At 40.0% G+C, this 16054-nt stretch overlaps 1 protein-coding gene across 2 annotated transcripts in view; it reads left to right on the forward strand.

Annotated features, from left to right (window-relative positions):
* The window catches only part of SLC2A13 (solute carrier family 2 member 13), a 163766-nt gene that overhangs the window by 35116 nt on the left and 112596 nt on the right, over positions 1-16054 (forward strand). For both annotated transcript variants that reach the window (XM_062638326.1, XM_062638327.1), the window contains exon 3: positions 3100-3308. In XM_062638326.1, coding sequence (XP_062494310.1) covers positions 3100-3308 — 209 coding nt within the window. The remainder of the gene's footprint in view (positions 1-3099; positions 3309-16054) is intronic.

The raw sequence follows: 16054 nt of genomic DNA on the forward strand, positions 1-16054 counted from the left end.
GTACATGTCCTGGGTTCAGCAGTAGCAGTCATTTTTCTCCTTCTTGGTAGCTGGTGCAGTGCTGTGTTTTGACTTTCGGCTTGGGAACAGAGCTGATAACAATGATGTTTTGGTTTGGCCAAGGACTTTGTGAGCCTCATGCTCTGCCAGGGAGGAGGGGAAGCCAGGAGGAAGCAGAGACAGGACACCTGGCCCAAGCTAGCCAAAGAGGTATTCCATACCACAGCACGTCATGCCCAGGAGGTAACTGGGAGTTAGCCGGAAGGGCTGGGAGACTGCAGGGTTGGAGGAGGTATCGGTCAGAGCTTGGTCGGGCTGGGGGGGGGGGGGTGAGTTATCGGTTGGCTGGTGGTGAGGTGTTGTATTCTCTTCCCTTGTTATTTCCTTTATCATTGTTATTATTGGTGGTAGCAGCAGTGGTTTGTGTTATACCTTAGTTACTAAACTGTTCTTATCTCAACCCGTGGGAGTTGCATTCTTTTCGATTCTCCTCTCTGTCCCTCTGGGAGAAGGGGGAGGGCAAGAAGGGGGGAAGTGAGTGAACAGGCTGCCTGACTGGGTTTAAGCCATGACAGTACATATGGTATGTCACCTGGGAAGAGTGGCCAGTGAATGCATGGGAAGAAATCATAGATGTTTGCTCCTGAGGCATCACATATAAGAAGGAAAATTACAGTGATTACTGTAGCTCTTAGTGACTGAATGGATAAGTATTGTAGTGCTACACTCCAGTTAGAGTAAGGAACTTTACTTTTTCTTTGCTCTGCTTGTTCTAGGGAATGCTGGATATTAAATTAAAAATAAACCAAAGAAAACAAATATTTAACCTTACTCTGATGTCAGGCTAGCTTTATAAACCTAGCTAATGCCATCTTAATAGTATTGCAGCAGTATGTCTGAGATGGAGAAATGTTACAGCAGACTTATTGAATTTCATGCTGGATTTTTTCAGGTCTGCTAGACATCTGCCTTCAAATGCAAAGTCTTGTACTCTGTATAGGAAAGAACTATATTAGATTTCTGAAAGCTGGCTCAGTGCATGAGACGTCTAAAAATTGCCTGCTTTTACTTTCAATTGGTTAGATCAAAATTGCTTGATCTGAAAATTGCATCAACTCTTGAACTTGCCGTGGATGTATGCTCTTAACTGAATGTTTTCCTTCTGGCCTGCTCCTTGTTCTCAGCTTTGATGAGAAGTATGTCAATTGGAAGCTGACGTGAGTGAGTGAGCACTTTCTGTACATTTCTTTTTTGTCTCGCTTGTGATAAACATCTCTTCAATAGAGTCCAACTGGTAGCGTTAACAGTCTAGATTGAGCTTTCAGGGGCCTCAATTGATTTTGCCTCCCAAGATGATTGCAGGCACCCAGCTGCTTAGTTCTGGAGACTCTGTTGCATATAAGGGACTGAAGGGCTTTGAAGGAACAGAAATTAGGTATTATGAGTGTAAAGACTAAATCTGTTTATGCTTTAAAAGGTCCTTTTCTTTGCAGTGTGACAGAATACAGTGATTGTGTTTTTAATCTCCATGGTTTTGTTTTACTCTTCATTTGAAATAGAAAGAGCTTTCTAAATACTACTCTAATGCAGACGTTGAATATACAATTTGGTGAGCTTCAGTGATGTATGTGTAAAGGTTATTCTGTATACAGCTACAAAATGTTTGTAGAGAGGGAAGATCATAGGAAGAAATGAGGACTATTAATGAATGAGAACGTTAGTGAATGAGGAATGGAAACATAAGTGAGTGACACTTGTTAGATATGTTGGCTGAAGACTACTCAACTAATAATCCTTCCACATGCTTTAACTAATGATGAGCTACACCATTCTTGAAGGGTTAGAAAATAAGAGATGTTAGAGTGTTAGAGCAGGTTCTAGAGCAAAATTTACTTATATGACCTTTGGAAATTTTTGCTGTCTTTAAGAAGAACCTGAGGGGTAAACATGGGGATGGGAAGACTGGCTTGCATGCACATTGTCCTGGGATGGCCATCCTCTTTGCATTACCTTTGAGTGTTCTTGTTCTCATTTTTCAGTTTTCTGCCCTGTTGTATTGCTCATGTTTGTCTTTCTTAAATCTGCAAATGCCTCAAAGAAAGTCTTTTTCTGTTTTCATCCAAAATGTTTTTGGATTTGACAGAAACATTCGATTTTGTTGCCCCGAAACAAGGTTTCCATGATCATTGTGCTCTCTTTCCTAACTCCATTAGCAGTCTCATCCATAGCATGCTTTATGAAAACACAGAGGTGAGAGACTGGTGAATCGTCTCTGTGAAAGCCTGCATGATGAGAGGAGCTAGAGGAGAGATTAGCATGTCTCCTTAATCTTTTGACTGATGTCAAGGTGTGAACCTGTTTGTGAGTACAGACCACCTCAGTATTCAGTCTGAGGGCTACTTTCTTAGAGGTATTTTAATGATTATAACCACTGATGGTGAAACTTGGGATAGCTACAATAATGTGCAGGTAACATCAGCACCATTTAAAGTCTTTAATGGAAATGAAAAAACATCTCAGTGAAGTGCAAATGGGAAAAGGTGAGGTTTAAAGAACAGAACAAAATTATATGTTAATTTATATAGTTAATTTTCTTAGTGTTTTATTTCAGGAATATAAAATTTGATGTGTATAGACCAGAACAACCCATGAATGTTGGTGGTATGCTTGTCTTCCAGAGTCTTTTCCCCCACGTTAGCTGGAGTGAACCATATCTGTGGGTGTTGTCAGAGGTGTCAGTGCTAATCCCTGGAAGCATGACTGTCTGGCTGGTGGTAATTCTTTGTTGAGTAGAGAACTATCCTTAATATAGTAACCCCTCCTCTGCCCCTGGCATCTCAAATTCAGTTTTGATTTAAAACCTAACATTGTAGCTGGCTGAAGAGTTAAGGGCAGAGTCTCCAGAAGAGCTGGTGTTAAGCACTGTGTTGGTAAAATGGATTTTTTTTTTCAGTGTTTCTGCTTATAGTTAGACATTTTCAAAAGTAAAACTGGCATCTCCTTACACAAGAGGCATATTTCTCAGTCAACCAAGTCTTCTCATAGCATGTTCATATAGGCAAATGTTAGGCATTTATTTCTTTGTTTACTTATTTCCAGGTACATGCTGGGACTCTCAGCTGTTCCAGCAGTTATACAGTTCTTCGGATTCCTGTTTCTTCCTGAAAGTCCTCGCTGGCTCATTCAGAAAGGCCAGACTCAGAGAGCACGGAGAATCCTGTCTCAAATGCGTGGCAACCAGGCAATTGATGAAGAATATGACAGTATCAAAAACAACATTGAAGAAGAAGAAAAAGAAGTTGGAGCAGGTATGTTGAATACTTGTTGGTCTCTCTGCCTATCCATGATGAGATAAAAATCAGAAGGAATTTTGAAGTTGTAGCCTGTGGAAACATGATGTTTTGCTTTTACTTGTCTGTTTTGCTATTGTTTGAAATATTTCATATACTGGTAGCTTCAAAAATGAACAGATGTTTCTATGATCTTACAGTTTTAAATTAGGTTCTGATTTCTAAGTGAGGAAAAAGTAAAGTTGTGTAAAATTCTAAGTTTATACCACCTACACTTATGTGAGAAGTGCTCTCAAAAAATCGCTTGGTTTAAGAATGCACATCATGAAGAGTGGAGATAATTAAAATAAAGTTTGGTTTCTTTCATCAGTGGAAAAGACCAAACAGACACTAGGGAGGTCCGAAGGTATTTTACATGCCTGTAATATCCAGAGGCCATATCCAGACCATATCCTGACCAACTGGATTCTAGACAAGCAGCCTTTGGAAAGTTTAGAAAGCCTTCACAAAACTAGGCATGCAATACAGAAATGCTTTTTCAGTAAATGCAACCTCTGACAGTCCTTTTTGACTGCCCCCAGGAAAATAAGGCATGTAAATAAAATCTGGTTGTTTTACTCTTTTTTTATCCTTATGCCATAATTGCTCAAAACTTCATGTACGTACCAACACGTGCACTTAAAAGCAAGATTACCATTCCACTGACTTTCTGTCCTCTACATACTTATCCTTTGCTTTGTGCTCAAAATGTTATAGTCGGAATCTCAAGTAAGGCTCTTAAGTTAAGACTTGTCTTACTTCCGTAAACATTGATAGGAAAACACTGTAACTTCTCAAAGCTGGCGGAGAGACAAGTGCAAGTTATCTTACGTCTGTGTAAATTGAAACTGAACATCTTATAATGCCTAATCACATTGCCTCATTGATCTTGGCTTTGAGCCTTACAATAAGTAATTAAGTATTCTATGATTCTATGATTCTGAGTATCTGGAAAAAGTCATATGACACATGCTAGTGAAGGGATTTTCAAAATATTCACTGTTGTGAAGAAGGGTTTTTTTACTCTCATTATGTTTTTGAGGCTTTGGATATTTTTTTTCCAGTTTTTGGGGCATGGGGGAGCATGGGAAATAAAGTTCATTGAAGCTGATTCAATAAAAAGCTGAAGTGGATGTTCGTAGAACATCTTAGAGTCCTGTGCTGAGGTTCTCAATCCTAATTAGGGATTTAGATGTTCAGTTCTGTGAAAGGCCACTTAATGTGTAGCATTAAAGTTTTTATGCTTTGTAGAAAGAAAAGGAGCAGATGTTTGCCCCATCCAGTCGCTTATTTCCAGTCACTGGACTATGGGGTGTGACATTGTTTCTCTTGCTTAAATCTTTCCTCATGCTGCTGTTTCACTGTTTGTTGTAAGACTGCATTAGGACTGACTCTAGCTCAGTTGTTAAATCAGTCTTCTATACATTGATAACTTGGACTGGCACACTGATTGTGAGGTTGTTGGCATTCTAGAATGTGCAGATCTCTTGGTTTCCCTCTGCCTTGCCAGAAAACTTATTGTGGTCCTGAAGGTTAGGTAAGTCAAGCACATTTTTAGGAGAAAGCTTGGTTACACAGAATCAGTGTTTTCTTCTCGGGTAGTCCACAGCTTCAGATTTGTCACCAAAGGGCATTAAAAAAGTGGGAATAGTTACAAGTATATGCTGTCCCACTTGTTATAAATGTTTAGCAAATAGGCGTTAGATATAGTTGCTCTCATTTTTGTTTACAACTTGGTTGTATTGCACTTCATCCCATTCAACCCAAAGTCTTCATTGTTACAAAAGGGTATGTTTTATGTCAGCATCAAGATGTACATTATATTTATCACCTTTCTGCGACTTTCAGGTTGTATTTACAAATTGTATTAAATTGTAACTACTTCCATTTCTTGAGGAGTTGTCTGAATCCTCAGTATTGAATTCCGCATGCATAGGGTAAGAGCAACTGCTCCTGGTTACATGGTGTTTAGGTATTGACAACTAAAATGTGTGCTTCTGTAAAGACTGCATTTCATTTTTTATGTGTATTTGCAAAGGGTTTTTTTGGTTTTGTTTGGGGTTTTTTTAGTATATATATTGCTGTAGTACGTTTTGTTTTCATTTCTGCCATTTGTGGCAGACAGTGTTTTAAAACACTAGTCAATAGCAATGATAAAGGATAGTAGCAATTCCTATCAGTTTTGGACATCATTCCAGTTTTACAAAAAGCTTTAAATGGCCCTGAGCTGACAGTGTGTGTATGTGGCATTCAAGGAAAGATAGCTTTGTAGATTGTAGATTGAAAATCATCTTACTTTTGCCTAGAAGGGCCTTTTCCTTTCCTGTCTTCTTTTCTTGAAAAAGAACAGATGTTCTTTTTCATTAATTGAGATATGAGCATCTTTGCCAGTTTCTTAGGGCATCATTTCCTAAGTGAAAATAGGTCTGTGTTTCACTCCTTTTCTGAAGGGAGTAACGGAATGTAACCGTAACGTGTTCTCCAGTCCCACACTGAAAGCTGCAATGCTTTTTGTGACTGTTTCATCAACTATTCGTGTCAGGGAAGTAATGAATCACAGGGGAACTTCATCTGTGTTGTTTAAACTACTTCCTTCAAAGTCTGGTTGTAGTGTCTGTCATAAAACCGGCGAAGTCCATTGCTTTTTCCACATGGTCATCAAGCAGCTTCTGTCTTGAAAATAATGAAGATGCCCTCAGCAAGAAACTTCTGTTTCAGAAGTCTTTTGTATCAATGTTGAATACCTGTTAAGCAAATGATTCACATTTCTTTATCCTTTCCAATACATTCATCCAATTCACTGCTGCTGATACTGCTTAGCAGCTTATATATTAGCATTTTCAGATTGGTAGCTGGAAAAGGATGTATCTTTTTGACAAATGCTTTCCCAATGACTGGTTATGCAAATGACATTTATTCTGGCAGTCATGAATACTGCTTTTGCATGCTCTGTGCTACACTCCCAGTTTGACTTTTGGTTTTGTAGCCTTGCGCGTTGTCATGGTTTAAGCCCAGCCGCTAGCCAGAACCATGCAGCTGCTTGCTCACTCCCTGCCTTCTTTCCCCCCACTCCCGGAGGGATGGGGAGGAGAATCGAAAGAATGTAACTCCCACAGGCTGAGATAAGAACAGTCCAGTAACTAAGGTATAACACAAATCACTGCTGCTACCACCAATAATAATAATTATAAGGGAAATAACAAGGGAAGAGAATACAACCACTCACCACCTGCCGACCGATACCCAGCCCGACCGAGCAGTGAAGTAGCCCTTCCTGGTAACTGCCCCCAGGTTCACAGCCTGGGCATGACATGCTGTGGTATGGAATACCTCTTTGATCAGTTTGGGTCAGGTGTCCTGTCTCTGGTTCCTCCTGGCTTCCCCTCCTCCCTGGCAGAGCATGAGGCTCACAAAGTCCTTAGTCAGAGTAAACAGCAACAACTAAACACACTGGTGTTATCAGCATTGTTCCCAGGCTGAAAGTCAAAACCGCAGCACTGTACCAGCTACTAAGAAGGTGAAAAATGACTGCTACTGCTGAACCCAGGACACACTTCAAGAACTGAATGGGAGAGCATCACATTCTGCATTAACATTATGAGTTGAATCTTGGTCAAATCTAGCTAATCATCATCAGTTAACATCATCTCCCTCTCAGTTGGTGAGGCTGTACTGCAAAAAGGGAGCTAGTGACAGGAAAATCAGGGGTAAAAGGACTATGAGCAAGATGTTAAGAGAGCTCACCAAGAGTTGTGGAGACGGTAGTTTGTAGGTGTGAAGTGGACTTCCCCATCAAATATGCTGTGGATCCCCAGTGGATTCCCCAGTGCTCAGCTTAGGCTCTGAAGCCTAAAGGAAGAGAATAGTCAGAAGTTGGATGCAACAGAGTGAAGAATTAAAGACATTGCTGGGAGAGTGTTCTGGGGCTCTTCACAGCAAAACATGTCTGACTTTCACTGCTGCTGAATTGTAGTTTTTAGTACAGTTAGGGCAGGGATTCTGTACTGCACGTTAGTTAAAAACAGGCAATAAAATCACAGCAAGTAGGTAAGCACAGTGGCTTAATTACACAGGTACAGATGAAATTGCTTGTGTTCCTAAGTGAATTACAGTGTGGGTTTGTAATGCTAGTTCTAGAGTAAGCACTTCAGTGTGAATTTAATGTGTCGATTTTGTGCATAAGAATAAAGCTACTAGCATGCCTTTGGTAGAAGTTTTCCAGGTTGCCAGTTTAGTGGTCATCTCAGACTGGACAGAAATCATAATGACATCCAATGGAGACATTTTAAATAGATCATTAATTTGCTGTATGTTTGACAACACTCCACTGGTCAAAGCAAATCACAGAAAAGTGCCAGCTTGTACTGCCTTTCTGGGTGAAAGCATCTACAAACTGCCTGGCTTTTCCTCACACCCCTTTTGTAGCAGTACTGAGCTGGGATGTGCCAGGATGCATGGTATTTCATGTGACATTTGTAATGATGACTATACTACTAACTTAGCATCTCGGTGAAATGAACATCATTTGCATTAAAACTAGACTTTTATTTTTGTGTAAATGAAGGACATGTCACCGTGGATCATAATTACACTAGGAGAGCAGTGTAATATCCCTTGGCCATATATATTTATCCCGTACTTTTCCAAAGGTTGAGACTCTTGACCTTATCTGCTCTGCCTATGGACCTTTGCATTTTATTTTCTGTTCTTATCTATGTATCTGTGTCGCCTTCTGATCATGGAGATGTTTTTTCTGCACACGTTATGCTCAGTAATTCTGGCCGTGTAAAACTGCTGGGAGCTCAGTGGTGCATGGAAACCATGCTGCTTCTGTGAAATTCACTGAGTGGTTTAGAAAATGCATCATTACTCTGTAATATTGTTTAACTTGCCATTCTGTGTCTGTACCAGAATGTTACGTAATGGGCACTGCTTCTAGATCAGGCATTTTCTCGTGTTTTCATTATTTTTAATACTCTTTTTGTAATAGCCTAGCTTTTTCTTCGTGAGACCAAGAAAAACATATCCATGCTGCTTTCACTCCTGTAGGCTTGACTCACTTCTTTGCTGTATTTCCTATTGGATCAGTGAGTCAGTCTCCTTTTTAGGTTTTGTATTTCCATGTTGGAGATAAATGTGTTATGGTATGAAGGTAAAATCAGCTCATTACCATTATGTTTCAGCTCATAACTTTGCCCAGTTAACTGTCAGTTAGGATAGTATTAGGCAGGAGATCTGGACCCTCACTCCTTCATGGGTCCAGTTTATTTCTTGCACCTTTTCTTCTTAAGTAATATTTTAGCTTGTTAGAATTCCTGGCTATGCCTTTGGCTGGAATCATTTGACATGCATCTTTCTAGGGAGATGCTGGAAACTTGCAATGGTTTCATTCTTTATCATAATTCTCCCCTAACTTCTGGGAGTTATTTTTATCCTAGCCTGCCTCCCGACATGCCTGGTGTTGAAAATTATAGACAGTTTTATTACTATTGGACATCAGCTGGAATGTTATTTAATGAAACTTGGTAATACTGCGATGCTCTGGTAGGGCTGTGCAGAGCTCTGAATCATCCCACTTCCAGGCACTCAAATCCTTATTTGAAGTTACAATATTAAGTGGCTGTTGTTACCTGTAACCATGAAATCATATGGAAATCTTGGGGCAGAAGTTGTTTGGCTAAGGATTTGTTGAAGAAAATCCCAAATCCAACATGGTTGGTGGTCATGTCAGCCTGAAATTGTTGCCTGTGGCAATACAAAATGCCAGGGTCAGTTCCAGGCGGGTTTTGCCTTTGGGTTTTGTGGGAAGTGTGGCCAGTGCAAGAGGTACTTGAAAGGTGTATCTTCATTCTTGTATTTTAACCATTTGACATGTAGAATTATTTATTCTCTTAAGAACAAAAATTATTCCTGTGTAGGTCTTCATTAGAATTTGTTTTGAGATGAACGCACAGGAAAACCCCACACTCCTCCGGATAATTTAAAATTCATGCAATGCAGGTAAATAAAACGTGGAGACATTTGATCTTGAGAAAGTGAACTAACCCAGTTCAGTGCACGATCTGATAACAAGAAAAATCCTTCTACAAAACTTGGCAAGGAATATTGGAAATATGAATTTATGCATTAAACAAATGATACAGAGAGATAAGAAGATTTTTGGTTCTCCTTTTATCCTTAAAATCTGTTAAAAGGCTGACTTATTCTTGCAAATATGACCTTTGAGAAATCTAGTGCATAAAGTACGTGATTGTTTTCTGCCTTGTAGAGAAATATGAGTGCTATGTTTTAAAAAATAATAGTTTATTTTTTAGAGCTCTACTTATACCTTCAGTCTGTGCATCTGAGTTTGGAAATGTCTGTATACTTTGGAATCCTGGTGTTAGTGTGTTCACATGGCAGGGCGTTTCAAGTTGTCTTTGCTTCAGTGGCTTATGAACAAAACCTGGCCCTTAATCTTCCATCTTAGTTTTCAATGGCTAACTTAATGTGAAGAAGTAATAAATTGAACATTTATCTGGAAATGGTGGTTAATTGCCTATCTGAAGATAAAATTCCTTGGGGTACACTTCTTCAGTTGTATGTTTTGGAGCAAACTCTTCTTTTGTCCAGACAGATTTAACGTACAGTAGTCCTAAAGGACAAGAAAAAGCAAAACCCTGTAAACAAACTTCATGTGAGTATAGGGAGGCACTGTGGGGGAGGATGGTTTTGTTTGGTTTTGTTTCTTTTCCCCACTTCAGTTTCGCTATGAAGTTTCTGGAAGCAAAATTAGCTTTCCAATCACAGCATTATTGGCTTTATATTAGTTCACAGTTTTTGAAGCCTACAGAAAATTCAAGCTACAAGTCTGGAAAATAAAACTAAAATGACTTAATCTCTGTTGGTTTAAAAATAAAGTTGGGTGTAATTATTTTGTTTTAAGCCAAATGACATTATTCACAGATTAAAGCTGTATTCACTGGTGTTCAGGTAATATTAACTGCTGCTCTTCATCTGAGGTTGCCTGTGGGACTAGATGTCTGGAAACAGTACTGGTTTCCACTTCAGTATTAGTGCACCACCGAACATTCAGCTGATCCCTATGCTGTGCTTGGGAACAGGCATCTGTTTTGTGAAAATATGTATTTCAGCATGGAAAAAAAAACCATTGGATGAATAAGAGTAGTGCTTGACATCCTTCCATAAGAAGAACAGAACCTGACTGGATGTCGTGGTTTAAACCCAGTCAGGTAATTCGTTCACTCACTTGCCCCCCTTTCTTGCCCTCCCCCTGCTCTCGGAGGGATGGAGAGGAAAATCGAAAAGAATGCAACTCCCACAGGTTGAGATAAGAACAGTTTAGTAACTAAGGTATAACACAGATCACTACTGCTACCACCAATGATAATAATGATAAAGGAAATCAAGGGAAGAGAATACATCATCACCACCAGCCGACCGATAACTCGCCCCCCCAAAAACTGAACCTCCAACCCTGCCGTCTCCCAGCCCTTGGATCCTGGGATGACGTGCTGTGGTATGGAATAGTCAGTTTGGGTCAGGTGTCCTGTCTCTGCTTCCTCCCGGCTTCCCCTCCTCCCTGGCAGAGCATGAGGCTCACAAAGTCCTTGGCCCAAACCAAAACATCCTTGTTATCAGCTCTGTTCCCGAGCTGAAAGTCAAAACACTGCACTGCACCAGCTACCAAGAAGGGGAAAAATGACTGCTACTGCTGAACCCAGGACACTGGAGAAGAGCCTGTAAGGATAGCATGATTTGCTTAAGTTGTATCCAGGGGAATAGGAGTTTGTAACTTGGGCTTAAAGATCAAACAAATCCCTACACCCACCTACCCCTGCAAATTTAACTAGAATAGTTCATATTTTTCTTTCTTACAAACAGCCAAAATCAGGCATTTTTGGCTGGTTGGTTGGGTGTTATTCTTTCTGTTTCATGTTTAGTATGTTAGGGCTAGCTACAGTACCTCAGATTTACAGAAAATTTACATATAAATCCAATCTTTTTCTTTTAGCACAAACCCTACTTTTGTGTGTGTGTGTGTCTAAACCAGCTAATCTATCTGATTTGGACTACATCGTTTTCTGGAAGCTATTGGCTTCTGGCCCCAGTTTCCATGCCTTCTAGGAGCTCAGTTCAGTTTGAGAAGACAGCAAGCTAGACACATTCCTTTGATTTTCTGGAAGTAGTGCTTAGCTGTAGAACTTGGTCTGTTACTATAAGTCTGCTATGTAATAGAATGAACTTTAAACAGCATTTGAAACTGTATGTATTTGCAGTACTTCCTTCACAGTTAGTCCAGGGGAAATCCACAAAAATAGTGTGACATGGTGGGATCTTGGGAAAGCTGGACTAAAGCTGGACTGAAGATTCTTAGCAAAACTGAACTTGAAGGACACGGGGGCAGTATTGTTGGTTGACAAGAAGAAAAATGTATGTGCATAACATGAGTAATAGTGAAGGAGTGAAGAAAGCAGAAAAGACAAGAAATAGGAGGAAGGTGGGGCAGGGAGAAATGAAGGAGGTAGTTCTTGCACTGTTGGGAGGCAAATCTGTTCTCAGCAGCTATGAGGCTTGTTCCTTAGTCAGTGGGGAAATGGGATAAAGTGGGGGAGACACCTGTAACTGTTACTGTCTGTAACACACACAGTTTGCTACTATGGAAAGGGAGCCTGGGGAAGTGGGGTGGACATGGGAGCTTGTGTTAGAATCATAGAATCGTTAGGGTTGGAAAGGACCTTAAGATCATCTAGTTCCAAACCCCCTGCCGTGGGCAGGGACACCTTACGCTAAATCAGATCACCCAAGGCCTCGTCCAGCCTGGTCTTGAACACTGCCAGGGATGGAGCATTCACAATCTCCCTGGGCAACCCATTCCAGTGCCTCACCACCCTAACAGGAAAGAACTTCCTTCTTATATCCAATCTAAACTTCCCCTGTTTAAGTTTTAACCCGTTACCCCTTGTCCTGTCACTACAGTCCCTAATGAAGAGTCCCTCTCCAGCATCCCTATAGGCCCCCTTCAGATACTGGAAGGCTGCTAGGAGGTCTCCACGCAGCCTTCTCTTCTCCAGGCTGAACAGCCCCAACTTCCTCAGCCCGTCTTCAGGCTAAAAGGTAGTCATCAGATTTTAATGCCAGGGTAGGAATGAAATGGCTTGAGCCATCTGGCATTGGGCCGGCCTTGCCAGGGATGGTGGTGCAATCAACTCTTCCAAATTGCAGCACAAGGATTTGTTGCTGCTGTCATATCGCCAGGCTCCTTCCTTTTTGATTGGAATGAACCAAACCATGACCATGAGCGTTGGAGTCACATGGCTGGAGAGCAGGTTCACTTTGCGGCAGAATGCCTGGAGTGTGGCAGCTTGATTGCGTTAGAAATGGGAAATGTAATTTAGAATTTCACATTGCCTTCACAGCAGAATTTGTTCCTTGAGCCTTTGCTTTTCTCTGACATGGTTACACTGGTGTACTTGTTTTTCCTCTGAAGTTACAGATCTACTTTTTATATTTATGTATATTGTTCGTAAGAAGTAATAAAAATATGGTATCTCAAGAGCAACTAATGGTATTCAAGGGCTCAGTTAATTAAAAAAGAAGGGGCAGTGGGGGAGGAAGAGGCCTGGTTCTTCGTTGTTTCCTCACTGGATCCAGCATCTGCACTGAATACACAATTCTAAGCTGAATGTTCCCACTTGAGCTGCCTGCTTTCATGCAGCAGGGATTCAGACAAAATACAGTGTTGTGTGAAAATGTTAATGGGCATAGGGGGAAATTTTTTTTCAGACTACTGAGGAATAATTATAACACTCCACTGAGCTTTGTAATATGATTCATTATTTAGCTTTTGGAGCATGTTCTGTGGCAAAAGTTGGAGATAATCTTGCAGCTTCTTTGCTCTCTGACCTTGTGAAGATGAGTGGAAACTCTAAAATAGATTTAAAGTTCTTAATAACAATATCTATATGGAAGTACCAGCGACACATAACTGAGCAAACTTTACCTGTTGGTTCCATTTTAGCCTTAATCAGCATAATGATTAAAATTGAAAAAGTTCTTGTCTTATTCTTTTACTTAATATTGCTTTGCAGTGTTGTAAGAACCACATAAGTGCAGAGCTGATCGTCAGCTGCTGCCTCCAGGGTGACAGGCTTTGCACAAGGGCAGTCCCCCCATCAGATATTAATGGTTCTGCAGCAGCAGTAGTGTTACTTTGGCTCTGCGGTCAGGTGAACACAGTGTTTATAGAGCTTGTTTAAATTGAAGTACTTTATTAACAGGAAGAAACCATTAGGGAGGAAAAAGGATTTTGAGCAGTGTATGCATTTACTTCTGTGTAAGGCCATATTCTGCTTGTGCAGTTTAGTAAGGCTGTATTTTTTCTGATGACCTTCAACTAGGTATTGTCTGCCTGATTTTTGTCTAGTGCTCATCTTTTTTCTCTTGCCTTTTAAAATAACAGCAGTAGGGTTTTGTTTTTTTTTCCCAATCTCTTCTGTTTTCAAGAAAATTTATTCTTTTAGCGAACCTGAAGGGTTTGGTTCAGAATAAGCAGCTACCCTTGCACACCTGATAGTTTATCAACAATATTCATGCACTGAGCATTTCAGTAAATCATGTCAACCAAAGTGAAGTCTGTCACAGTTGGTATGCTGGCATGTGTGCATTGTGTTTTGTTTGACAGAAGATGGATTTGAAAATAGAAAAAGGAAAGAATGCATTAATGTTGTTGACTGCTGAGTACGTTGCTCCTGTGACTCCCAAAGTATCCATATCAAATGCGCCCTTATACAAATATTCTTGAACTTTCCCTATGCGAAGAAAGCAAGTTGTTGGGACTTCTTCCTTTTTAAAAGAAATGAAAAATGGTGTAGTACTTCCATGTTGACTGTTTGACCAGAATGTGTATCTTGTTCTAGTGCTTTTAGCTAGGAGATAAGAAACAGTTTCTTTTGTTTGGCTGTAATTTTTACAAGTGGTGAACAGGTTCAGAATTGTGTTTCATTCATAATTTTTTGGTCAGCAAAAAGTTAGATTTCTGCTTTCGCTTATGGTTGTTTTTCTAATGATATCCCCTAAACCATTAGTGATACCCAGTGACGGTGTAGTAGTGTGTTAGCTTTGCTACAGAGCCACATCCCCAGGAAAAAATCTTCCTCCTCATATTGTTTCACTCCAGAATAGGAAGGGTGAACACCGGCTTTTATCATCTGGATGAGTGTGTCTGTGGGCTTATGCTTTTCATGTGGTGTTTCTGTAAGTGAAGTACTTTCTAGGAAGTTTATAATACTAATTTGTATTCTAAAATATTACTGGTCTTTTGGAGAATGTTCACGTAGATTAGAGGGGCTTTCTATGGTTGAAGCATGTGTCTGTGTGTGCAAGATAGCTAACGTTGCATGAATAATTCACAATGAATAATTTATCTAATTAATTTAGACTTTCTGCTTGTCAGTTGTCTGTGGGGAAACTGCAGTTTCTTAGATATGTTTGTTTTGGAAGTGTTAAAGTGAAGCTGTAACAAATGCATTGCACACTTTAAATTTTAGTATAAACTCTGGAAATTGTGGTTTTCACAAATATGAAGCAGTATTTCAACCATGGTCTAGAAATATCTGTAGAAATAAAGCTCTGGATAGCTCAGCTAACAAAGCAAGAACATTTTGAAAGAACCAGTTAGACTGGACCCTCTCCACCCCTGGTTTCAGGTTTGTTTTTTGCTAAAAACCCAAACCAGCCCCCACCCCCAACAAACAAAGAGCAAAACCCCACAGTTCCTTCACCAAACGCCATTTGTAATGTTTAGCATTTCCCTCTGCCACCCAGGAAACCACTGTTCTGTTAAATGACATTTTCCTGTGAGGAAAGGATCATTCCACTGTTTTAGCAGTGGTCAATTTCTGTATGTTTTCTGTGAACATTCAGAGTTAAATACTGCACTTATGGATAAAGGTGGTTTTGAACTATTTTTTCTGATTCTGGCCAAACTTGAATATTTTTTTCTGTTGAATAAGAAATAATGTTTCCAAAACCAGTTCAGTATTTACGAATATTCAAATATTTACTAAAACTCTCATGGAAAATGTTATCTAATCAAAGTAAGTTATCTCACAATGCAGCCGTGGTGATTTATGAATGAAGAAATATTTTCTTTTCTCCAATATTGTGAGTTACTTTTACAATTATTCTGTAACTAAAGGTTGCAAGGGCTTGAAAAATTTGTCCTTTTACATGCCATACTTTAGAAAGCATTCAAATCCCCCCCTATAGAGGTGACTTCAGGCCAATATTAAGTGTCGGCACACTTAAGATTGTTGTTATTTCCCCCTCTTTGGTTGCAAGGAAGGCTGTAGAATTGCTAAGAAACTGCTGAGAGTTCAAGCTGCTGTAGGTTTAATTGAACATGCTCCGTGTTTATTCTGTCCTTTTATAGTGAAACGACAGTTTTTATCATAGGTTGCCAAACAAGCATCCTTGCTTTAACAAACGATAGCCTTGTTCTGCCAGCTGCTCTGCACTGGTGAGCCTAGGGCTGGTAGGAACCCACTGGCATTCATGGGGTGTCCGTGTGTCTGAACCTGTGTGAACTGGGGCTGTCAGGACTTCCAGGCACTTCGCCATGTAGAACAGTACTACAGGACAGAAAGAGTGTAGGTCTTTCTTTTGGTACTAAAATTGCATGGATATATTTATCAGGGCTCAACATCTTTAATTTTTATGTGCAT

Source organism: Pezoporus occidentalis, unplaced genomic scaffold, assembly GCF_034315485.1.
Source record: "Pezoporus occidentalis ecotype Australia unplaced genomic scaffold, CSIRO_AGI_Poc_V1 ctg56, whole genome shotgun sequence".
Lineage (NCBI taxonomy): Eukaryota > Metazoa > Chordata > Aves > Psittaciformes > Psittacidae > Pezoporus > Pezoporus occidentalis.